This window comes from Neurospora tetraspora (genome assembly GCF_033439725.1).
Source record: "Neurospora tetraspora strain CBS 560.94 chromosome Unknown B0H65scaffold_5, whole genome shotgun sequence".
NCBI lineage: Eukaryota > Fungi > Ascomycota > Sordariomycetes > Sordariales > Sordariaceae > Neurospora > Neurospora tetraspora.
This window is the reverse complement of record NW_026944387.1, coordinates 1,296,047-1,319,201: the sequence shown is the minus strand read 5'-3', so window position 1 is coordinate 1,319,201 and position 23,155 is coordinate 1,296,047. Positions and strand designations below refer to the sequence as shown.

General features: G+C 53.2%; 8 protein-coding genes and 2 non-coding genes across 10 annotated transcripts; 5 read left to right on the top strand and 5 right to left on the bottom strand.

The window, feature by feature from the left end:
* Positions 1–9: 9 nt before the first annotated feature.
* Positions 10–4,146, top strand: B0H65DRAFT_223543 (armadillo-type protein). The gene is made up of 3 exons (XM_062822085.1): positions 10–539; positions 610–2,911; positions 3,101–4,146. Exons 1-3 carry the CDS (start codon positions 494–496, stop codon positions 4,035–4,037), a joined length of 3,285 nt encoding a protein of 1,094 aa, XP_062680362.1. The 5' UTR covers positions 10–493; the 3' UTR covers positions 4,038–4,146.
* Positions 4,147–4,458: 312 nt separating this feature from the next.
* On the bottom strand, positions 4,459–4,890 carry B0H65DRAFT_549765 (fungal fruit body lectin; the record flags this gene model as incomplete). Its single annotated transcript, XM_062829685.1, has 1 exon — positions 4,459–4,890. The coding sequence occupies one exon, from the start codon at positions 4,888–4,890 to the stop codon at positions 4,459–4,461; it is 432 nt and encodes a 143-aa protein (XP_062680361.1).
* A 129-nt stretch (positions 4,891–5,019) lies between these two features.
* B0H65DRAFT_468646 (uncharacterized protein) lies at positions 5,020–6,756 on the top strand. Its single transcript, XM_062826969.1, has one exon. The coding sequence runs from the start codon at positions 5,128–5,130 to the stop codon at positions 5,512–5,514; it is 387 nt and encodes a 128-aa protein (XP_062680360.1). The 5' UTR covers positions 5,020–5,127; the 3' UTR covers positions 5,515–6,756.
* Positions 6,757–6,784: 28 nt separating this feature from the next.
* B0H65DRAFT_t282 lies at positions 6,785–6,856 on the bottom strand. Its single transcript has one exon. It is a non-coding gene; the product is annotated as a tRNA-Thr (tRNA).
* Positions 6,857–7,183: 327 nt separating this feature from the next.
* On the bottom strand, positions 7,184–8,289 carry B0H65DRAFT_468645 (uncharacterized protein). Its single transcript, XM_062826968.1, has 2 exons — positions 7,710–8,289; positions 7,184–7,606 (listed from the first exon to the last, which is right to left on the bottom strand). The coding sequence occupies exons 1-2, from the start codon at positions 7,877–7,879 to the stop codon at positions 7,456–7,458; spliced, it is 321 nt and encodes a 106-aa protein (XP_062680359.1). The 5' UTR covers positions 7,880–8,289; the 3' UTR covers positions 7,184–7,455.
* Positions 8,290–8,573: 284 nt separating this feature from the next.
* On the top strand, positions 8,574–8,646 carry B0H65DRAFT_t334. Its single transcript has one exon. It is a non-coding gene; the product is annotated as a tRNA-Lys (tRNA).
* Positions 8,647–8,938: 292 nt separating this feature from the next.
* Positions 8,939–10,178, bottom strand: B0H65DRAFT_549763 (alpha carbonic anhydrase; the record flags this gene model as incomplete). Its single annotated transcript, XM_062829684.1, has 3 exons — positions 8,939–9,170; positions 9,250–9,685; positions 9,743–10,178. 3 exons carry the CDS (start codon positions 10,176–10,178, stop codon positions 8,939–8,941), a joined length of 1,104 nt encoding a protein of 367 aa, XP_062680358.1.
* Positions 10,179–12,589: 2,411 nt separating this feature from the next.
* Positions 12,590–14,333, top strand: B0H65DRAFT_223385 (auxin efflux carrier). The gene is made up of 3 exons (XM_062822084.1): positions 12,590–12,958; positions 13,020–13,996; positions 14,056–14,333. Exons 1-3 carry the CDS (start codon positions 12,727–12,729, stop codon positions 14,134–14,136), a joined length of 1,290 nt encoding a protein of 429 aa, XP_062680357.1. The 5' UTR covers positions 12,590–12,726; the 3' UTR covers positions 14,137–14,333.
* Positions 14,334–14,530: 197 nt separating this feature from the next.
* B0H65DRAFT_509638 (uncharacterized protein) lies at positions 14,531–16,434 on the bottom strand (the record flags this gene model as incomplete). The annotated part of the gene is made up of 2 exons (XM_062828335.1): positions 14,531–16,126; positions 16,198–16,434. 2 exons carry the CDS (start codon positions 16,432–16,434, stop codon positions 14,531–14,533), a joined length of 1,833 nt encoding a protein of 610 aa, XP_062680356.1.
* A 3,725-nt stretch (positions 16,435–20,159) lies between these two features.
* B0H65DRAFT_575886 (uncharacterized protein) lies at positions 20,160–21,646 on the top strand (the record flags this gene model as incomplete). The annotated part of the gene is made up of 3 exons (XM_062830635.1): positions 20,160–20,397; positions 20,453–20,897; positions 20,951–21,646. 3 exons carry the CDS (start codon positions 20,160–20,162, stop codon positions 21,462–21,464), a joined length of 1,197 nt encoding a protein of 398 aa, XP_062680355.1. The 3' UTR covers positions 21,465–21,646.
* Positions 21,647–23,155: the final 1,509 nt, after the last annotated feature.

The following is a 23,155-nucleotide window of genomic DNA, read 5'->3' as shown; positions in this document are numbered from 1 at the left end:
TAATTCTTGGTGTTTATATACGTTTGACCTCACGACCTCATATTTTTCTGCTCTCAACGTAGAGTTTACCCCTCAATTCATAGGCACATGATAGCAGCCAGTGCAGTGGTGGTTCCCGCTCGTTGTAGCGCCCAGGCTGCTACCGTTCGTGCCGCGGCGAATTTCCTCAGCTGCAACCCTTGCCCCGCAGCAAAATTTCTAATCTCTTATCAGCGCGATTCCACAGTGGAATTAGATCAAAATCCAAATTTTTTTCTTTCTTCACGACACCTTCAGCTTCTCCCCGGGGTCTCGTCTTTTCCATCCCATCTTCGCCTCCAGTCTCTTCACTGCAGTACTGTGCCCCCCTCCTTCAAAACCCTTGCTATCCCCCCGCGGTGTGCCCGACGGGATCTTGTTCTTCTTTTCCCTTTCTTTTTCTTCTCTCTGTTCTGTTCATCTTTTCTCTTTTTTCTTTTTGATACCCCTTCTGTTCACATTTCCTTGAAGCGCCATGGACAAGCAAACGCTTGCCGCGCTCCTCAAGGAGTCGCAGATTCGTAAGCATTTCCCACGCTTCCCCTCGTCAGCGACAACAATGAACGCGCCAAACTGACTCCTCCTCTCCAGCTGATACCCAGAGAGTCAAGGCCATCACGGCCGAGCTCCAAAAGAACTACTATGTTCACCCCGAGTGCCTTCTCCTCCTCATTGAAGTTTTCGCGACACACGATGACCTCGGCGTCAGGCAACTGGCCGCCGTCCAGGCTGCCAGACTCGTCACCAAGCACTGGGCCAAGATCCCCAAGGCCCAGAAGGTGCAGGTCCGCCAGGTCCTCCTCGAGGCCACTCTCAAGGAGCAGAACCCCAAGTGCCGCCATACCGCTTCCCGTCTTATCGCTGTCATTGCCTGCTTTGACTTCGAGGAGGGCGAGTGGGACGATCTCCGCGACATTGCCATGAACTTGGCTACCAACGCCGATGTTAACCAGCGTGAAGTCGGTACCTACATCATCTTCAGCTTGATCGAGGCCAACCCCACCGCCTTCGAGGACCTCCGCAAGCTTCTCGAGATCTTCCACCACACTCTCCGCGACCCCCAGAGCGCCGATGTCCGCATCAACACCATGATGTCCATTGGTGCCTGCCTCCTCATGTTCGACCCCGAAGAGGATCCCGAGGCCGTCAATGCCCTTCAGACCCTCGTCCCCTCCATGGTCGACGTTCTCAAGCACGTCGTCGAGTCTGGCGATGATGAGAAGATTGCCCAGGCTTTCGACGTTTTCCAGCAGTTCTTGGCTTGCGAGTCTTCGCTGCTCGGCAAGTACCTCAAGGATCTTGTCAAGCTGATGATTGACCTCGGCGGCAACCCCCAGGCTGAGGATGAGGTCCGCGCTCAGGCCCTTGCTTTCCTCGCCCAGACTGTCCGTTACAGGCGCATGAAGATCCAGGGCATGCGCGATGTTGGTGAGGAGCTCACCATCAAGAGCATGGTCATTCTCACTGAGATCGACGACGATGAGGATGACGACGATATGAGCCCCGCCCGCTCCGCTCTCATGCTGCTCGATCAGCTTGCCAGCGACCTTCCTCCTCGCCAGGTCATCGTCCCCCTCCTCAACGCCTTCCCCAAGTTCGCCACCAACCCCGAGGCTGGCTACAGGAAGGCCGGTATTCTTGCTCTCGGCACCGTCGTCGAGGGTGCTCCCGACTTCATCGCCAACCAGATCAAGTCCATCATGCCCCACGTCATCACCCTGCTCAACGACCAGGACGTCGGTGTCAGGCATGCCGCTCTTGTTGGTTTGTCCCGCCTTGCGGATGACATTGCCTCTGAGCTCTCTCCCTACAACGAGCCCATCATGACTGCGCTTGTCAAGAACCTCCAGGCTTCCATGGCCGCCACCACCGATGCCACTCAGGCCAAGAAGAACGTTGAGATCATCCGCTCCGTTTGCGGTGCTCTCGACTCCATGTCTGATGGTCTCGATGCCGAGTTCATGAAGCAATATGCTGGCGAGCTTGTCGCTAACATCGGCGCTCTGATCGGCCACGACGACTACAAGGTCAAGGTTGCTGCTTCCGGCGCTATCGGTGCCATTGCCGAGGCTCTCGGCGAGGAGTTCAAGCCCTACTTCGACAACATCATGCACGCTCTCGGTGCCTACCTCACTATCAAGGAGTCTGAGGATGACCTTGCCCTTCGCAGCGGTGTTTGCGACTCCGTCGGTCGCATCGCCACTGCCGTCGGTGCTCAGACCTTCCAACCCTACGTCCTTCCCCTCATGAAGTCCAGCGAGGAGGCCCTCCATCTTGATAGCACCAGGCTCCGCGAGTCCTCTTTCATTCTCTGGAGCTGCCTGTCCAAGGTCTATGAGAAGGACTTCTCTCCCTTCCTTCCTGGTGTCTTCAAGGGCTTGTTCCACAGCCTTGAGCTCGAGGAGGAGGAGATCAACCTCGAGCTCTCTGAGGCTGAGCGTGCCATTGCCGGCACTGATGAGGAGATCATCACCGGTGGCAAGCGCCTCAAGGTCAAGGCCAATGATGATGAGGACATCATGGACGATGAGGAGGGTGAGGACTGGGAGGACATTGGCATCTCCCCCGAGGCTTTCGAGAAGGAGGTTGCCATCGAGATTATGGGTGATGTTATCACTCACTCTTGCTCCGGTGCCGAGATCAAGGAGTACCTTGAGAAGGCCGTCGAGATGATCTCTCCTCTCCTTGAGCACCCCTATGAGGGCTGCCGCAAGGCTGCTATTGCTACTTTGTGGCGCGCGTATGCCCGCGTCTGGCAGCTTATGGAGGAGGAGACTGGCTCTAACTGGGAGCCTGGTCTTCCCCTCAAGACCCAGCCCACTGTCACTCTTGTCAAGCTTGGTGAGATTGTCACCAGCGCCACCCTCAAGGTGTGGTTGGAGGAGATGGATCGGTACGTACATTTTCTTTCTTTTTCTCTTTTCGATGTTCGAATGATGAGCACCTTTGCGTTAAACCCAGCTCACTCAGAGGCATTAAATGTCGATGCTGAGAACGCGCTACATCTACTCCTGACATGAACATCATACCCTACCTTGTTTGATCAATCAACTTTTGCAGCATGAAGCTAACTGTTGAAAAGTGCCGTCGTTACCGAGGTCAACCGCAACGTTGCCGCCACCCTCAAGGCCTGCGGTCCTGCCATCCTTGCCCAGGGCGAGTTCATGAAGGAGACCATCAGCATCCTCAGCACCATCATCACCCGCTCTCACCCTTGCCAGCAGGATCTTGGTGACGAGGATGAGGAGCAGGAGGTTGAGGGCTCTTCCGAGTACGACTGGCTTGTTATCGACACTGCCCTCGATGTCGTTATTGGCCTCGCCGTCGCTCTTGGCCCCGCCTTCTCTGAGCTCTGGAAGATCTTCGAGAAGCCCATCTTGAAGTTCGCCTCCTCCGAGGCCGAGAACCTCGAGCGCTCCACCGGTGTCGGTGTGATCGCTGAGTGCGCTGCCAACATGGGTGCCACCGTCACCCCCTACACCGGCAAGCTTATGCACCTGCTCCTCAAGCGTCTCTCTGATACCGATAACGAGACCAAGAGCAACGCTGCCTACGCTACCGGCCAGCTCATCCTCCACTCCACCGACAGCAACACCTACCTTCCCCAGTACGAGACCATCCTCCACAAGCTGGCCCCCATGCTCCAGATCCCCGAGGCTCGTATCAAGGACAACGCCTCTGGCTGCCTGTGCCGCATGATCCTTGCCCACCCCGACCGTGTTCCTCTTGCCCAGGTCCTTCCCGCCTTGGTCGATCTCCTGCCCTTGAAGGAGGACTACGAGGAGAACACCCCTGTCTACCAGTGCATCTACAAGCTCTACGAGCAGGGCGAGCCCACCATCAACTCCCTCACTCCCAAGGTCATCCCTGTCATTGAGTCTGTCCTCAGCCCTCCTGAGGATCAGCTCAGCGACGAGTCTCGTGAGCTTGTGAGGAAGCTCGTTCACCAGCTCTACAGCGCCAACCAGGCTCTCTTCGCTGCCAACCCTAATGCGTTGAAGCTTGCTGGCATCCTCTAGAGTTGACGTCGAGTTGAGAGAGTTGTATGATTTGCATAGCACGGACCGGGGTACAGGTGTTTAATTTGGCCATGATTTCGAGCCGCATGAGCGATGACATTAAGACATGATGATTTACAGATGCCATTCAAGGGTTTAATTATGTTCATGCCTGGGAACAAAGGCTGGCACTTGTTTATAAGGGATATAGAGGGAACAAAGGCTGGGAAAAGCAAGGATGTTTGGGTTATGTTTCAAAGATGACAGTTATTTGAACGAGCGTCTAAGATATGATGCTTCAGAGCTTCCAAAGCCAATAAAAGAGCGTAATGCCGTTGGCTATTCTTCACGTTGTCTTCCATCGTCCTCCTGTGTCCATGTCTTCCTCCCACCTCCACCACTTCATCCCCTCCACCCACCCACTCATTCACTTATTCACCCACTAGACATATTCAACAGTAGCCCTCAACACATTCCCCTCCGCCTGATAAAACTTAATCCTCACCGTCTTCCCACTCTTCGCCTTTGCCTCAAACTCGCTCGCCTGCGCCCACAGAGCCTGGTACTTGGCATCCTTATCATCATAATACTTGGGATGCAACTTCGTCAACGGCGCGTCATCGGCCGTGTCGACGAGAACGTCGCACCACCGCTTGTAGTTGTGCACGCCGCAAGCCACGGCGAAGAAGTCGCCCTTGCTGGTCTGGAAGCGAAGCATGCCCGAGGATCCGGACCCCCCCATGGAGAGGACGTAGACGCCCGTGGAGTCGATTTGTGACCAGCGAGTGCCTTTGCCGAACCAGCAGGTTTGTTCGACGAGGGTGAGGGTGTCGGAGGTGTCGTTGATGAGGCGGAGGTGGAGGGTGTAGGACATTTTTGCGGTGGTTTTTGGGGGGGTTTTGGTTGGTGGTTGAGGGGGTTGTTGGTTGGGAGCTAGATGGGGGTGTTAGCTGGATGAGATGGGATGGGGAGGAGGAAGGAGGTGGACAGAGGGAGAGAAGTTGGAGATGGGAGATGGGAGATGGGAGATGGGAGATGGGAGATGCGTTGAGGCTAACCTTGAGTGCTTTGAAAGAAGTTATTCAGGTATCTGGCTTGAGTTGACTTGTTGATGAGTCTGATGATTCTTCTCTTTCAACCTTTGGGAGGGGGAGGAGAGCTACTTTATACTCAACTCCCACCATCACATCTCCCTCTTCCCTCTCCCCCTTTCTCTTCTTTTTTCTCCTCTTCGCTTTCCAGCCCTCCCATCATCGTCCTCCCCTTCTTCCAGGTTGTCTCAGCTGAGAAGTTTCCATTACACATTCGAAAGCCTGCTTCTAGAGTCAACATGTTTCGGGTCGCGACGTATCACCAGACATTTTCCCCTCAGACCGAGTGGGAGCGGTGTCGAACCATGGCCTGGCCTGGTCTCTTTACTGTCTCCGATGATCTGCAGTTAGGTTGGAATGAACATCCATCCTTCTACTTCTACCACCTCTCACTCGTTGGAAGATAGAACGCGAGGTGGGTGATGAGAGGGCTTAGTTAGGGCTGAAGACAGTTTACGCTGGCCTTAAGACGCCTTTGACGCCTATCCCGAGTTCTCACAGACTTCACAAACAGGGGTGGTTGTTGTTGATTGGACTACGCGGGCTACGCTGTGGGCATCAAACACCGACCAATTCGAGAACTAACAGAAGTAAACAACAGGGGTTGGTACAACCTCTCACAAAACTTCCACAGCATGAGAAACACCTCAGTTACAGATTTACAGTTACAGATCGGGCTCGAACCTGATTCCCGTCGGTGAGATAAACGATCAGGGAATCTCCCAATTGCCGTACCCGAGCCGGTGATAAACGTAGAAGATGATCCCGCGTGGAGTCAAACATCGTCAGACATACCTTGCCCATGGGGATGGCGAGATCCATATTTTACTCGTTGTCTTGCTTCTAAGCGCCTAACGAAAGCACATCTCCCTCTTCATAACCGTAGGGAGTGTATTCACTGACTCCTGTGGCTGGCTTTTCTTCGTCATCTTCGTAACCACCTACTGTCAACCTACCTAGAGGTACCTACCGCCCCCTGACTCCCTGCTTACCATACGGAATTCGCTCCGAACCACAATGGCCAAGTAACAACAAGTAACACAAAACACGGTCCCGTCCCGAGAGAAACTTCCAGGGACCAGACCGCCAAAGCCCAACATTACACAAACTGTGGGGTATATGGTTTCACGAAAGAGGGACAGAGCGACGGCCACAGATCTTGTCTTATTCCACTCCCGTAGATGGCGACACCATTTTCCCGTGTGCGAGCTGAGAAACGGGAGATGTACGTAAGAAAGAGGGCTGGCTGGAAATGTGAAGAAGAATGAAGGAAGGTGCATAACTGCGGGCATGCAGACTCGCGGACTTGCCGGCGTGGCTAACCACTGGCTCAACTGTGGTGAAAGAGGGGAAGTTGTAGGGCTTCATTGGGTTAGATTTTGTTAGACATGGGGCTGAAAGCATGGTGGTTGTTTGACGGAAGTTGAGAGGAGTTGGTACGTCCAAGCTTTTCGTGTTGAGTTGAGGCTTTTGAGAGCGAGGTAGATCAACTCAAGTTAACACCAGATGGAGTATCGCGGTACAAAAGAATCGCAGCATTTGAGTGCAAGTGACTCCGGTTTCAGCACGGAATAAATCGATTTGGTAACAGAGTTGAGAAAAATAAGATAAAAATAAACTGCGAGTGATAATGCACAAAAAGGGAAGAGAGCTAAAAGAGCAAAAAGTAAAGAAATTTGCCCACAGCCAGAATCGAACTGACGACCTCATCATTACTAGTGATGCGCTCTACCACTGAGCCATGCGGGCTTTGTGATTTGTTGTTGAAGTAGAGAGCCGGCGATTAGCTCATATCGGACGAAAGAAGGCTCTCCACCATTCATCGCAAATGGACCGAAGAGGATCTAAAAAGATGACAAGGCGAACCAAACCAAAGTGGTGAAATTGTAGTTGATTGGAAGGTTGAAGAGTGGAAGATGAAGTGCCCCGCAGGATCTGGAATATAAAATACAGGATTCAGAAGTATGGTCGGTCACGACTGCCACACCACCATTCATCGCAACAGAAATGGACCGAAGAGGGTGTCACAAACCGCCCAACTTCCGGGCGAATCTCTCTTCGAGATGATAAGGAATCTGAGTTTCAACAATTATTGTATTGCATTAGCATATGTCTGTAGTTCGAACCCTATTTCCCAAGGCTCAGAACCATTCAATGGCTGCTCGTCTGTCTTCCACTTGCCTGCTACCATCCGCAAGCTGGAAAACCAAACACCGTATCATCTATCATCACGCATCCCTCGCACCCATCAAGCAGCAAAACTCAAAGTAACACCATCCTCCAAAGACTCCCAAATCCCCAAAGAACAAAGGTCATGAAATCATCCCAATCCCATCTTTCGAACCCATTTACTTGGCATTGCCAACAGCAGGGTTATGAGGCGCCCGCTTGCCCTCCGCAACAAAGTCGAGCTTCTGAGAGGCGGCAGCGGCCTTCTCGGGCTTGCCCGTCATCGTGGCGTAGATGCCGCCCACGGTGAGGGCGGCGACGCCGGCGTAGCTGTTTCAGCGTGTTGGTTAGCTTGAACTGTACTTTAGTGGGAAGGCTGTCTGAGGACAAGAGAGCAGGTTGTTGGAGTGGAGGGGAGGGGAAAGAAACGTACAGCCATGGCTTGTTGGTGTTGCCCGTCTTGTTGAACTCCTTAACGGGACCGTTGTCGCGAGCGCTATCGGTAGACTCGGTGCTCTTGAAGCGGACCTGTTGAACGCGCTGGGGGCGGGCGCGGGTGACAGGGCGGAGGGCGGTGCGGATGGCGGGAGTAACGCGGACCATTTTGGATGATTTGGGGTTGTTGATTGTGTTTGATGGTGTTGTTGGTTGTTCGAAGTTGGGGGTTTGTTTACTTTCGATAACTGGAATCGAAGAGTTTTCTAGTTGTAGTTGCTTGTAGTTGTTAAAAGCTCGTCGTGTTTGTAGAAGTGGTGATGGCAATTATATGGTTGACCACAAGGGTTCTCGGGGTGTAAGTGAACGCGGCAACTGATGACATCACCATTTCTGCGACTGTGACGCGAGCTCGAACCGTTCGTGCCTGCAGTCGTTGGAGACGGAAACATCGAATGACGAACATGCGGAGGAACTGATCTACTGTTCCTTTCTCTATTCAAACATTATCAGATCAAAAGATTCCGTTGATGGTTCGTATAAAGCTTCTCATGACGACACGATATTGACGAGCAATTGCACGCTGGAGATTAAGAACAGGAAACAAACGCTATCTTATCGATAACCGCTAGATACAGCCCGGGCGCTATCAACCCCGCAACATCGCTGTTCTCGAACAACGACCGAAGTCGACTGCATGCCAAATTCTCACTTCGAAGTTTTTCCCAAAATCAATTAGCGACGGCCGGAAAAGCATGATTACCAAAAGGTCGCGAAAGATACCATGTTGCGAAAACTGAGCAATGCGCCCTTATAAGTACTTGCTCAAAGGCCTGTTAACAACCAACTGGCAGCTTCAGCTGCCCGGCTAGCTCAATCGGTAGAGCGTGAGACTCTTAATCTCAAGGTTGTGGGTTCGACCCCCACGTCGGGCTCAATTCCCGGCGTCGCAAACGCCTTCTCTTTTTGCGTTTTTTTCTTTCTCACTTGCTGTTTCCTATGTCACTCTTCTTTTTTTGCGCCGTTACTGCCCCTGATGCCTTGTGGTCAGAGCAACGAAATCTTCAAAGATACACCACTGAATCCAGAATCTCACAAAGTTACATAGATGCGTCGAACTTCAACATTGTCTACGGATGATCGCCACAGCCCTTGATATTGTCTATCCAACTTCGCTCGTCTACTAAAATCTACTGTACTGCCATACATACCAGTATCAACCACCTCTCACTGCGCCGGCTGCGACGCAGCCCCAGAAGAAGCAAACATATTCAACTGCCGAATAGCCCCCATAGCCAGGATATTATCCTGACCAGGCGCATTCTGCGTGATGCGCGAGTTGAACCCAATAACACTGCGAACCTTCTCAAACGTCAAAGGCGAGATCCTTAGCGTCTGCGTCGACACGAGCCAGCTGACGCCTTCGCTGCAGGGAGGGGTGGTGAGGGACCCGGAGTATCTGTGGACGGGTTGGGTTAGTGATGAGCGAGCTGAAAAAGGGCGGTGGAGAGAAATAGTGGAGGACAAAAAACACGTACCCCTGGAAGTGACCCGACTTCCAGATGTTGACCACCTCGGATAAGACCAAAGGAGGGGTCTGGGTCACGGTGCCGGGCGTGCGGATGGCGTCGACGGTGCCGAAGATGGTCTCGAGAAGGACGGTGGGCGCACCCGAGACGGGGGCGTCTTGCACTGGGGCCGCCGTCTCGTTGGTAGGAGGAGGCACAACGGCTTCTTGTCTTCTTTGGCGTTTGCTTCCCCTGATGCGGAACCTGGCTGGTGCCGGTGCAGCTGGGGCGGTCCCGTTGATGGGGGGAGGAATAGGAGCGCCGCTGGGAGCGGGAGGAGCGGGAGGAGCCGGAGGAGCGATGGGACGGATGGCAAGTGCGGGACCAGCCTCGGTGGCGACGTCGATGTAGGTGCCGATGACGGCAATCTCCTGGTTCTCGGTTTGCCAGACCATGTGCATTTCCACTGTTACGAGGTTGTTAGAGAGCTGCTGACTGCAGGGAAGCGTTAGGGAATGCTAACTGGCTCGGGTCGTTCCATTATCCAAGTGCTCACTAGGCAAATGGAAATGGAACTGCTGCAGAGTATACTGTTTGTCGCCGAGAGTCATCGAGCCACCCTTCGCAATGACCTCGATAGTGGTTCCGAGGTTCTCGAACTCGGTACCCTCGGTGAAATCGGGGATGTCGACCTGGATATCGGACGAGGACATCATGTTGAAGGATCCTTCCGTCATGTCGATGGGCGACTGCCGCGTTCCCGTCGAGCAGACGGTGTTCTCGGGTGCAAGCGAGGACCAGAACAGCGGACCGGTAACGCCAGTGTATCCGAACTTCTTGACTTGAACTGCCTTGCCCTCCTCTCGCGGGTGGAGGAAGGTGTTGTGCGAGCAGAGCGACCAGACGGGCGTCACGGACGCGGCCGCCACCACCACCAACGACTTGAATATCCTGGCCATGATTTCGACTGGAGAGAGAAGTGATTAGGGAGCCAAGTGGGAGGAAGCAGTACTCGGGCTAACGGCAGAAAAAAAAGGAGAAGGACGAATTATGGATATCTATCAGTGGTTCCGGACCTACTGACGTATGACAAGCAAAAAAGTGAAGGCAAAGGGAAATACACAAGAAGAAGTGAAGTAATGGAAACCGAGAGATGGTACGATTAGAATGAAGCAAACAAGAAGGATGACACCGAGAGGTGGGTGCTTGAGGCCTAGATATCATCGCGCCGAGAGTATGCACTGGATGCCATGTGCCTCGCTACCAGTGTCAGTCCAAATCCCTCTATCGTGCGGACCAGTCTACAGCCGAAAGAAGGGGGAGTATCTGGCCTGGGCATCGTGAGAACAAACCCCCTTGTTTCGACGAGGAGGTTCATTGGATTGGTTGGTCTGTCTGGGGAAGCTGGGCAATAGACTCTGATGCAGGTACAAACATGCAGCAGCGTTGACTTGCTTGCAGATGGTACTGAGCTGGGTTGGTCTAGACACTCAACGGTCACTTTCCGTATCCGGGGTCTCTTGGCCGTGTTTGACCCCAGCCTGGGGTGCATCACGATGTCTGCCGCCTTGGAGTTGCTTATTTTCTTGGGGAGCATCTTTTGAGCTTCGGTAGTCTAGGGTCTCTGCGAACGAAAGAAGTCGTCAGGAGTCTAGACTCTCTACCAGGGGATTGTCTCGGTAGTCGCCGTCACAGTCAGTCTTTTGGAGGTGTCATTGGAAGGTCAGGTCTTGTTCTTCAAAGCCTCGATGCATCAAAAAGCCAAGCAGGTGCAATGAGGGAGATTGTGCGACAGCCAAGAGAGCGCCTGCCGTCCTGGCAGTCCAGTGATCATGATGCTTGGCTTTCTTGGCTGTTTGGGCTCTCGCTCAGGTCGTTCCTTCCCGTTCCTTCCTGGAGGCGCAGCTTCATTTTGAAGTAAACGAGTCTACTTATAGAAGCCACTTATATATCAATTGGGAAGGAGGTGCATAGGGTCAAGTACATATTGACAAAGGATCACCAGAATGATGATGAATGTCAACATATTAGGTAACCCAGCCTTACAGCGAGCGCATCCCCAGACCCGATCGTTCGAGACGTTAGGGACACAAAACAAATATTTAAGCTTATTCCAACATCGAACAATGGAGAACATGGATACCTATCTTATCCAAGAAGATCTTTCTGGGGAAGCTCACTTCTTCTTGGGTCGACCATGTTCGTTATGCGGCGGATCTTGGCAGGGGTAGACCCTCGCCTTGGAGTCTCGAGTACATTTCCCGATTGGATCTCACGACGGTGACAGTACTCGCCTACAGGTCGACGGTCCAGAACATGAGCTGATGTCTGAAACGCACGTCATAGCGGATGAGCCCTTGTTGATAACAAGCGCTGTCGCCATCAGTATGTTCCTTGGGAGTAAGAAGGCATGCCTTCATCTTCGTGCACCTCCTTTTCGTGACGTTGAGGTTATCATGGCTCCTGAGTAACAGTGTCAAGTTGTTTTACTGGCTCTTGGCTGAGATATCTATGAGAAAGGACGTGGGTGGCTTGGTTGGCTATGGCAACGAGAGAAGGAAGATTGATAAAACTTAGCACCTGGGACGGAAGAAGTTGAGGAGTTCATGTAAGATCAATAACTTTAGCTTGTGTCGAAGCATGGCGGTTGATGATAGTTAAAGACGTTTAGCGGGATCCTATTGGTCAATTGGCATCTGTAGATCAAATTCCAGTCCCAAAAGATCAAGGAGAAAAGGCTTAGCATGGACTTCTAGAATCGATGAAGATTGACGAATTAATCCCAATTGTGCTCCATCCTCTCCAGATGATATGCAACTTGCATAGATGTGCAACATTGGCCGAATTGGGCTGGGCGCCATGATGCCGTACTCGCACTCGCGATTCCGTGATCAAAGCAGTCTCCTGTAATAGGCCAGATGCCACTCACGTCAGACACAATGGCTCTTTCACCAATTGCTGCGCGTTCCAGTTATCGTAGACTTTGTCATGTCGTGATGCATTGAATGGTGTTGTGTGACGGTGCTGTGCTCTCCTGTGGATGGTAGTTGGTGGTTGCCAAGAACCCAGAATGATAAAAGACATTTGGAGGATGAAAAGGGAAAGAAAACAAACAAAACCCGACGGCTGAAAAACATTTCGGAAGAAACAGTCCCTTTGCATTATCATTGGATGGAAAGGTGCAGCAAGCACGGCAGTCATCCAAGTTCCCGGAACGGGTCCCTGAATCGTGACGTAATGCGATAAGATCGTCGATTGCCCAGAACCTTTCAACCTCCAACCATTGTCTTAACTGTCTACATACAAAACAAAGACTTTCCCTCCATGACACCCTTTACACCACCGACCGCATATTGCCTGGAACTCTAACCACCCAGTCGGTACTGTTCTGGCCCCCCTCACCTCTGTCGCGTGCCCCTCTTCGTCGACAGCAGCAACACCAGAACTTGACCCGACATAACACTAGGAACACTCGACTCCAGAGAAGCAACCAACACAATATATAGCATGGCGTCGTCAGATATTCTGGTTTCCTTCATGGGGGCCGTCCAGGCCGCCATATCCGTACTTATAACCATCTGGATCGGTGTCCTTGCTGCTCAGTTCGACCTCATTGACGACGGTGCTGCCAAACGTCTGTCGTCTATGTGTGTCACCATCTTCCTGCCTTTGTTACTGGTAGCAAACCTGGGAAAGCAGCTCGATTCTGCTACTGCCATGCATTACCTTCCCATCGTTGGTAGGAAAATACACCAACCTCGTACCTTACATCGAAGCCACTAACTGTTCGTGAATAATAGTTTGGTCCCTCATTTTCGTCATCCTGTCCATCATCGTAGGCAAGCTATCCGTCCGCCTCTTCAAGATGCCAGCATGGACCACTCCCGCCCTAGCCTTCAACAACTCGACCTCGCTGCCTCTCCTCCTCATCCAAGCCCTTGATGCCGCCGGAGTCCTCAAGAACCTGACCGACGACCCCGACGTAGTCGAAAAGGCGCGCTCCTACTTCCTCGTCTGCGCCGTCATCAGCAACACCCTAACCTTTGGCTACGGTCCTGCACTCCTCGAGCAAGACGACGGCGGCCAAACCGATAGTGACCCCGAATCTGGACGGGACTCGGGCGAAGAAGACGGAGACAATGGATCCGGAAGCAGCGGCAGCTCTGGTCCCTCCGAGACGACCTCGCTCCTCCCCAAGAAAGCCGTACGCTTCGCAAAGACCACAACCAGACACATCGAGAACGCGCAGAACAAGACTTACAATGCTCTGCCTGGCCCCCTCCAAAAGGCCGTCAGCTGGATCGCGCCCTTCTTCAACCCTCCGGCCCTGGGAGCGTCGACTGGTGTTTTGATCGGCTTGGTGCCTGCTCTGCACCGCATGTTCTTCAACGACTCACAAGAGGGTGGGTACTTCAAGGCGTGGCTTACCACCCCTATCAAGAACACTGGCGAGCTGTTTGTTACCCTCCAGGTTATTATTGTGGGCGTCAAGCTCAGTCTGAGTCTGCGGAAGATGAAGGAAGGCGATGAAGGAGGACGCGTGCCGTGGCCTAGCATCGTGTTTATCCTCGCTTGGAGATTCTTGGTGATGCCGGCGCTGAGTATCCCTATCATTTGGGTGCTGGCCAAGAAGACGGGTCTCCTGTTTGATGACCCCGTGCTGTGGTTCACCATGATGATGATGCCTATTGGCCCGCCTGCTATGAGGTTGGTGGCGCTCGCTGATGTCAATAACCTTCCTCAACAGGCCAAGATGGCGACCGCCAAGCTTCTTACTGTGAGTTCCTTGTCTCTAAAGAATCGACAAAAAAGCAATTACTGACAGAAGCCTAACAGATTTCTTACATTGCTACTCCGCTGATTGCCTTCTCTGTCGTTGGTGCGCTCAGAGCAGCCCAGAATGTTTCGGATGCGTAGTAGATGTGCAAGGTGTTGGTATTAAAACATACTTGAAAGGGGGTATAGACTCTATGATACATGAAGCGAAGATAGTACTGAAACGTTCTTAGACGCATTAGACAATGTTCAAGCGAGCGGTCAGCAATTGCCCCGAAAGCAAGCTTTACATGACTGTACAGATCGAGGACTGAGACTGCTCCTGCTCATCCCGAGGCTGATGCTGCTCATGTTCCTTGGGGTCCTTCACTTCATGATTTTTCTAGACATCGTAAAAAGACATTATTAGCTCCACTAATCATTCATCATATGCTATACGTAAAAGGTATATCCAAAATGCTATACAAACAACAGCCAAATCACCAAAAGAAACACCAAATCAATCAACTCGCTCGCTGGATTAACTGGAGTGTTCTCAAACTTTTCCCGCCTTGCGATCCTCCTTGATCAGATTCGCCGCCCGCTCAGCAACCGAGTAGACAACTGCCTGGATGTTACCCGCCGGCTCAACAGGGAAGATGGAAGCGTCCACGACTCTGAGCTTCTTGGCACCATACACCTGGAGGCGCTCGTTCACGACACCACCCTCATCGCGGGGGCGCATGGCGCACGAGCCGGACACGTGGAAGACGGAAATCTGTCTCTGGCGCACAATCTCCTTGGCGGTCTCGAGGTCGTCGCCCTTGAGCTGCGGCAGGCGGCGACCGGTCTGGTTCAAAAGCTTGCCCATAGCAGTGTCGGGCGCAACCAGGTTCTCGACGAACTGCACGCCGCGCGCGAGAAGCTCCATGTCGAGCTCGTCGTCGTTGAACTTGGGGTCCCACACGGGCAACGCCTTGGGGTCGGAGGACTGGATGTGCACGGAACCGCGCGAGAAAGGAGAGTTCAAGATGGTCATGATGGTCAGGAAGTTCTCGGGCTCGACGGGGATCAGGTGCGTCGCCATGTTCTCGGGCTTGTCGGCGATGTGCACCTGCGTCGGGAACAGGATGTACTGGAAGGTGGGCTCGTTGGGGTTGGCGACGATGTCGCGGACCGCGGCGCGGGCCGGGTTGGAGAAGTCACGGCCCGCAAAGAGTTCCTGGACGCACTCGTCCGAGACGACGCCCGTCTTGTTGACAAGGGGCGTGTAGGCGACCGAGATGGTCAGCTGGCCCATGGGCCCGGAGCGGTCGGCCGTGTACATGTCCAACAACGCCTGAACCACGGCAGGGTCGCGCAGCACGTCGCCGGAGGGAGTGCCCTCGTTGACCTCGAAGGACTGGCACACGATCGGGTGGTCCTGCATGCCCTCGCCGACGGCAGGGTTCTCGATGACAACGGGGATGTCGTGCTGGGCGAGGATCTCCTTGCCGCCGACGCCGGAAAGCTCGAGGATCTGGGGAGATTGGAGGGCGCCAGCGGAGAGGATGACTTCGAGGTTGGCGGAGACTTGACTGACGGTGCCGTTGACGTTGATCTCGACGCCGGTGGCGACGGGCTCGGACCCCGTAGTATCAAAAAGGACCTTGTTGACGTGGGTGTTGGTCAGGATCTTGAGGTTCTCGCGGGCGCGGACCTCGGCAGTGAGATAAGTAACAGCCGAGAAGGAGCGCGTCTTGGTGGCCGGGTCGATGGAGTTGGCGTTCTGGAAGGCGCCCAGGGCCTGGCCGTCGCGCGCGTCCGTCTTGGACAAGAGGTCGAGCGACGCAAAGGTGTCGAACCAGCCCTTGTTGGTGACGCCATACCCTTCGCCGAAGGAGACCTGGACGGGGCCGTCGCCGTAGGCGACCGTGTCGTTGTTGTACGTGAGGGCGCAGATGTCCTTGGTGCTGGCCGAGGGCACGTCCACGGTGGCGAACTTCTTGAGGTAAGGCTTCAAGGCCTCGTAGTTCCAGCTGGGGTTGCCGACGGCGGCCCAGGCGTCGATGGAGGCCTTGGAGGGGTACACCAGCATCATGAAGTTGAGGGCGGAGGAACCGCCGAGCATCTTACCGCGGGCTTGGTTGATGATGCGGTTGTTGAGAGTGGACTACATTACCTACTGATTAGCCCCTGAATTTGCTTCGTTTCGATGTTTGCTGCTGCCACAAAGAAACTTACCTGAGGAACAGACTGGAAGTTCCAGTCGTACTCATCCTTGCCGTAAACGGCGGGAACGAGGCCGGGAGTGAGAACCAAGGGGTCGGTGGTCTTGTCACCACCGGCCTCGAGCAAGAGGACGCGGACATCTTTGTCCTCGGTGAGACGGTTGGCGAGAACGCAACCGGCGGTGCCACCACCGACGATGACGTAGTCGTAGGACTTCTCGAGTCCTGCTAGTGAAACAGCAGAGGCCATGGTGTGATGAGGTGACTTGTTTAGACAATTAATTTCATCAGGAAAGAGTAAAAAGGTTGTAAGAAGGGAAAGGGTTGAAGCTTAAATAGCAAGGGGGGAGGGGGGAGCAGGGGGGAGGAGCTGCGGGCTTGGCGTGAGACCAACACATCACCCGTTCTCATGGAACCGGGACGGGAGGCTTATAAAGTAGGATCACCACCCCCGTCCACCACGCAGTCCTCCGGGGCCCCGGAGGTCACGGAGTGGAAATCATACAACATGAACCCGACAAGAGTGCCTGACAGCCATCAAAACTTCGCACGAGAGCACATGCACGAGCGGCAATCTGCAAGTGCCACGCGAATTCACCCCTGAAACCGGGAGCACACATCGTGCGCATCGTGGGATACGTTTGATAGAGATCGAGGATTTGGGATGCCGCGAGAGGACCCCGAAGAATTCACAAAACGGGACCCCGTCCTTGTGTCGGTGTCCCTCTGTAACGCGGAGTGGATTCCATTGTTGGAGATTTACAAGTCTGTAGACCATGTTCACCAGTCTAACTTGCATCTTTTTGGCTTTTCATGATTGCGAGCGTACGCATGCTATGGAGCAAGTGTGTTGGGGTTGGTTTCGTGGTGGCTTCATCCAAGGATATATGATGGGTTCGCTATGATGCCGTGATGCGGTCTGGCTTGATATGTAGGGATGCAACACGGGGCGGGGGGAAGAATGCTACTACGGATACAAGATACAGATACACGTGTATGACCTTGGAGATATCGTACGCTGTCATTGGGAAGAGGGGAAGATCGGTTTGACGAACGACCACAAAGTGTCTTGAGATTGTGCAGTGTTGCGTTCGGTGTAGTGTAAGAACCCGAGCCGCAACAAAACGTGTGTTGCCTGGGCCCTGGAAGAGCCATGAGAAAGCTTCTTGTTTTCATCATCCAACAGCAATCTCTTGAGAGGGGGGCGAAATTCGATGGCGCAGTGTCCCCAAAATATCGACGAGATGGAGTCAGACGGTCGGGGCCCTGGAAAGTTTGTTGGCGTGATACTTTGGACAGGCACTTTACTGCTTCCAGTTAGTAAGTATGGGTTAGGTAGGATTCTCTCGGCAGGTCAACACCATGAGTGGTGCTTGAGACGGTGGAAGTGGGGCGGCGAGGTGGCCGTTGTTCGAGAGTTCGGATTCGAAGTGTTCTTCTCCACGTTCGCAGTGAAATAGCCTCCAAGGCCAATCAATTCCCCTGTTTCTATCCCCTACGAAGTTTCGCGCCAACAAATTTTCCTCGTCAGGGGTTCAGGGGTTTAGAAAAGAGAAACTCTATTCGCACGTGGAGAAAACTCTATTCTCACCTTAGGTAAAAGTTTCCAGACTTTCACCGATTCTTCAACGGCACGTGTTTTGGTGTTAGAGAGAGAACTGAAGCAACAGTATAAATTCAGCATGAATCAAATCGCCGGTTTCTTTTCCACTAGGCAACCAAAACCCTACGCTGCAATGTAGCAGCCAGAGGGGATAATGGAACTCGACATACGTGTAATATGCTAATCTCTATTCGACGAGGGGGGGAAAGGTCCCCGAACTGGGGGACTTGCTTCCTTTGCCAGTGGTTGTGAGTGGCCAATGGCCTCAATGGCCCAGCCTTTTGTTGCACGGTGAGCCAAAACTTCTGCTAGGTTTGCTGGGAAAGCGGGAAAGCAGCTCGTGGACGCCGACATGTTTCCGTGCCGATCCCACGCCGGCGCCGTTTGAGGTTTCTTGTGAACAGTTTTCCCGGTCTTTTGGCACGTGTCGGTGTTTGCAGCCCGCTCTGCCGTCTGCGCCGACCGCGCGACCGGTATGTACGCGCCAGGCAGCCAAGCAACTTCAGGATTGTTGGTTGCACAAGGCAACAACCGAGCCATGCTGCCGGCATACCTCTACCGCGTATAAAAGTACGCCATCAAGGCTACATACATAAGGTAGATGACTGCGGCAGCACGGATGCGGTCAGCTGTGCCGTGTGCGGCACCGCCAACATCAGAAATTCGAGTTAAATAAGACCTCATCGGACCTCCCTCCAGCCTCGTCCGCAAGCGAACGTCGAGAACTTATGTTTCGGTGGCGCAAACATCACTCCGTGTCGGTGAGTCCATGTCTGAGAGTTTTGGACTGGACCATCTGCACATAACCCGCAGGCCCCGATCACGACGGCTTGAATAAAAGCAAAGTGAATCGGATATAAACCTGGGCGTTCCCATGGCTGTGCTCAGCTCGAGTCCATCGCCAATCTGCGCAGGAGATTATTCAACATTGGGACATCTCAGACATGTCAGTGTCGATACCTTCGTCAGAAACACATGAACGCCTCTCCCACCTCCCACCGCCTCGACCGCCTCGATGCAATCTCTCACCAAAATACAAAGATGGACGAGGAGCACCGCATTGCCGAGCTAACAGGAAAAAGGAATGGGTCCCCTACCTTGGGTTGACCTTGGGGGGGCAAAGACCGGGGATGTGAGTCCGGCTGCTGTCATTAGACTGAATGCCCTCACTGCCTGCCAGGAGAGCAAAAGTGCCCAGGCACTGTCACCTCACTTTCGGTGTGTCCCATGGGCGGGCACAGCGGACAAATTGGGTGCCGGACGCCTTTCTCGTTGCCTTGGTTGCCAAGTAGGTCGTTATTATCCTTACGTAATCGGTCTATATAGAAGATATTAGCACTTTTCTATGCCGGGCAGAGGTCACATTGAGAGCCTTGGCTGCTTGCCTGCTTCCGACACCTTGCGTCCTTCACCGAGACCCTGCCCCAGGCCCAGTCAGGGTCTCGGTGACCGTTCGTTGCTCAGCTTCTGCCAGTCGGGTGTCAGTGTCAAATTGGCAAGTGCCCACCCACAGAGGCCCGCCCTGCTCCTGCTTGTTCGACAAGAGGCAGGCACTGGCGACCCAGGCGTGTGCCAGGATGGCGGAAACGAGTGGGCTATCCAGATGCAACAGGAGGCGGACACCTTCCCGTCGTCTTGAGGTCACCTTCGCTAAAGTTTCATGATCTTCAATCGCCAAAATTGGTTACTACAGCATACCTTGAACATCCGAGTTCTTTCGGAGAACGTTCCTTTGCACCTTCCATTGCTCCAATCCCACACTAGTCCCCTCTTCAACCTCCCTCGTCACTGCATATTCTGTGTCTGGGCACTCGCTGGGCACTACACTCCCACTGCACTCCCCAAAAAGCCAAGACAGGATTCCCAAGGGGAAGGAAAGACCAACATGCGACCCATCACGACAAGGCTCTCCAGGAAAAGAAGCAGGCTGTGTGCTCAGACGTTCTCATATACCGGCCTTCCCGCCCGTTCCCGTCCCATCCACACTCTGACAGTCGCGGTCACGGTAGCCAAACATCCGGACCCGAGTCTCTGGAACAGCACAGATCAACCTGGCCCGAGCCGTGATTTGCACCGAGAACTGAAACAACAACACACCGGTTGACTTGAATCACACAGATACACTCGTTTACAACTTCACTCACTCACTCCACTTTTCCACTTGGAGTCGATAGCACCTGCCCAAGGCAGTCACAGGAAAGAGACACATCACGAGAACAAAAGAAAAGGAAAGAGCAAATGATAGGGGAAACCAGAGGGAAGGAACGAAGAAGGCGCACACAAGACCCAGGAGGTCGAACCTGATTTAAAAAGCAATCTAAAGAAGGGACGGAGACGAAATCTCAAACGACAACAACGACGACGATAACATCATGGAGGCCCCTAAACCCGAAGAGATGACGCACCTGTTCGGTACAAAATACTTCGAGCCCAAGGGCATAGTCATGACGCACTTGGTTATCAACACCTGCTTGGTGGCCTTGACACTAGCAGTCATCGGAATGCGCATGTTTGCTCGATTCCTGTCTGGAGCCAAGCTATGGTGGGACGACTGGCTCATTCTTGCTGCCGTCCCCCAGGGGATCGGAATGCTAATCATTCAGGGCTTGTGTAAGTTCACCACTTTCTCCTTTACAGTGATAATATCTAACAAGTTGCATCACAGGGACTGGAATGGGGGTCGGCTATCCCTTTACAGAAACCTACATGAACCTGGTCCCTATCCTCAAGCTGTTGGTCTCGTACGAACTCATCTTTGCCACATGCATCAGCACGGTCAAGCTGTCCGTCATGTTCTTCTACTTGCGCGTCTTCGTCAACCAGGGCCTGCGCACTGCTACCAAGATTGCCATGACCTTCGTCCTGCTCTGGAGCACAGGCAACATTCTCCAGGTTTTCTTGATCTGCCGCCCCTTTAGGGCTGCCTACGACCCCATGTCTGCTCCGGGCGCCGTTTGCGGTAGCCAGGTGGCATCCTTCATTGCCATCGGTGCTTTCAATGTCGTCACTGACGTGGTTATTTTGACGCTGCCGCTGCCTACCGTCTGGGGTTTGAAGATGAACTGGAGTACCAAGGCCGGTCTGACGGGCGTTTTCTTGATCGGTTTGCTGTAAGTTTTACTATTTATCTTTTTTTGCCTTTTGGTACTAACAAAACATGCAGCACTTCCGTCGTCGCCATCATCCGTATCGTCACCCTCGTCGGTCTCGATATGCAGAACCTCACTGGCACCATGATCTACGCCGATTTCTGGTCTACCGTTGAGCCTAATCTGGCTATTCTCTGCGTTAGTATGCCCATGTTGGGCTCTCTTTGGTCTCGCTGTGCCACCCGTCGAGGAGCCTCCAAGCTGGCTCCCTCGACTGCGGACGGCACGGCCACTTTCGGCGGCACCAAGAATAGCGGCTTCAACAAGCTCAAGAATAACAGCCACTTGGCCGAGGAGGACCACATTGGCCTTGAGAGCCTGTACGCTTCCAACCAGAAAATCCACCACCAGTCCGCCGTGGCATCTTCGGGGGAGAAGCAGCATCACCGTCACCACAACAGGCTGGGGAACCTCAGCAGGGATGACGGGTCGGAGGTTGCGCTGACCCCCGAGCCGGGGTCTTTCAAGGATCCCGGCGTTATTACGGTTCAGACGAAGTGGACCATTTCCGTTGACGAGACTCACTAGAGTATCATCATTCATTTTTGCTTTTCTGTTTCTCTTTCTCGGGTCTCAAAAGTCCTATCATAACATGGACACGGGCGGGCTGCATTCAGTCCTTGCCACAAAAGGGACACACAGGCTTCATTTGCTACGGCGGTTTCCATTTCAGACATTTTTTTTCGGGCAACCTCCCCTTTGATTTACCGGTGTGTATTTCTGAATAGACATTTTCCTTCATCTCTTCATTTGCGAGATACCATGAGCGACGAATACGAGGAAGGCAACGAAATGCCTTCGATCTTCAAGGATCGACATAGAACAACGTTTTACAATGCAATTTCTCTCTCTCACACACACACATGATGGTCAAAATGATGCAGTGAACTTTTGTCTGTCTCGGATATCCGCCTTCGGTAGCAATGAGTGACACGCTGCTGTCTCGGCCCCGCCCGTGTAGCGTAGCAACCCCAGTTCCGTCCCCCCGTGCTGGGTTGTACTCGCTGTGACGCCGTTATCCTCAACGGGAGAGGACTCGAGAATTCGGGACAATGGCGCACGGTAACGGCGTACATACGCCACAAAAGGGAGCGGGAAACACAAAACCAGGGAATCGGTAACGCATGAACAACCAACTACCGAAGTCTCGATTGTGCTACCATGGGACTCACCTATTTCATAGGTTATGAGGCTCTATATACATGACATGATGTCTATATATATCGTAAGTTCCGTAGCCAGTGACAAGTCTGGACTTCTACTCCTTTTCTTAACGAGCGAGGCGTCAATAGTTCCTAACAGTTACGAAATATCATCAGATGCAACTTCCAGGTTGTTGTGGGGTTCTCAAACGGGATGCCCAGTCAAGTCTGGCCATTACGTAACAGCCAGGTCACGGTTAGGGGAGGAACCTTTAAGATGCCAGGCACCGCTGTAATCCAAATGCGCACTAGCGTAAAGGGTTCTGTAACCGGATGGATACCATCACGGGCAGGCGGACATTGCTCCGTCTGTAGGATCCTATCACGAAAGAAAGGGACAAGGGACACCGGTCAAGGGGGGGAGGCACGGCAGTTGAAAAGTCGAGGTGTGCGGAATGAAGTCCAAACACACTTGCACGACAATACACCAGAAGAAAGTGTTCGTCTTTTTTTTTTTTTCGCACACCTCGAAAGTGTAACACATCCCCAAATGTTCGGAACCGAGCGAGACCTGGGAGGTGAATGACATTGAGAAGACATTGACATGTCAAGAGTCAAGACGCCAAAATCTCACCTCCTCCCACAGGTATTTGGGACTTGGGGAGAACCAAGTATTCGGAGGCGAGTCGCGGAACCAGCACACCGGAATAGGATCAAGATGACGGTTTTGAAGCGAGCGAGCTATGGCAGAGAGATGTCCAAATAAGGTTTAAACGAAAATCTGAGACGCAACGGCTCTGCATCCGCGACTGATGATTGGTGAACCCCTGGCAACCTCCCATTCGGCAAACCATACCGAATCAGGCAATGATCGGCCAAAGGTTCACCCTCTTGGCTTGCAGCTGCAAGAGTAAGCTTTGGCAAGTGGCACCAGCTGGCTCATCAATCTGGCCACTGCTGGCTTCATCACCGCCTGTCAAGTTGTCAACTGACACACCTCCACGATAACAACCCCAAGTAGGGATAGCCTCAAACCATTTTATCCCTCGTCCTCGTGTCCTCCTCGTGCCATATCGA

What these genes read in the sequence shown, in the direction of transcription:
- B0H65DRAFT_223543 (XM_062822085.1), top strand. Translation starts at nt 494, where the DNA reads ATGGACAAGCAAACGCTTGCCGCGCTCCTCAAGGAGTCGCAGATTC. An exon ending in CCTCAAGGAGTCGCAGATTC is followed by an intron (nt 540 to 609) that starts GTAAGCATTTCC and finishes CCTCCTCTCCAG; the next exon opens with CTGATACCCAGAGAGTCAAG. An exon ending in TGGTTGGAGGAGATGGATCG is followed by an intron (nt 2,912 to 3,100) that starts GTACGTACATTT and finishes ACTGTTGAAAAG; the next exon opens with TGCCGTCGTTACCGAGGTCA.
- B0H65DRAFT_223385 (XM_062822084.1), top strand. Translation starts at nt 12,727, where the DNA reads ATGGCGTCGTCAGATATTCTGGTTTCCTTCATGGGGGCCGTCCAGGCC. An exon ending in GCATTACCTTCCCATCGTTG is followed by an intron (nt 12,959 to 13,019) that starts GTAGGAAAATAC and finishes CGTGAATAATAG; the next exon opens with TTTGGTCCCTCATTTTCGTC. An exon ending in CGACCGCCAAGCTTCTTACT is followed by an intron (nt 13,997 to 14,055) that starts GTGAGTTCCTTG and finishes GAAGCCTAACAG; the next exon opens with ATTTCTTACATTGCTACTCC.
- B0H65DRAFT_468646 (XM_062826969.1), top strand. Translation starts at nt 5,128, where the DNA reads ATGAGTCTGATGATTCTTCTCTTTCAACCTTTGGGAGGGGGAGGAGAG.
- B0H65DRAFT_468645 (XM_062826968.1), bottom strand. Translation starts at nt 7,879, where the DNA reads ATGGTCCGCGTTACTCCCGCCATCCGCACCGCCCTCCGCCCTGTCACC. An exon ending in AACACCAACAAGCCATGGCT is followed by an intron (nt 7,607 to 7,709) that starts GTACGTTTCTTT and finishes ACGCTGAAACAG; the next exon opens with CTACGCCGGCGTCGCCGCCC.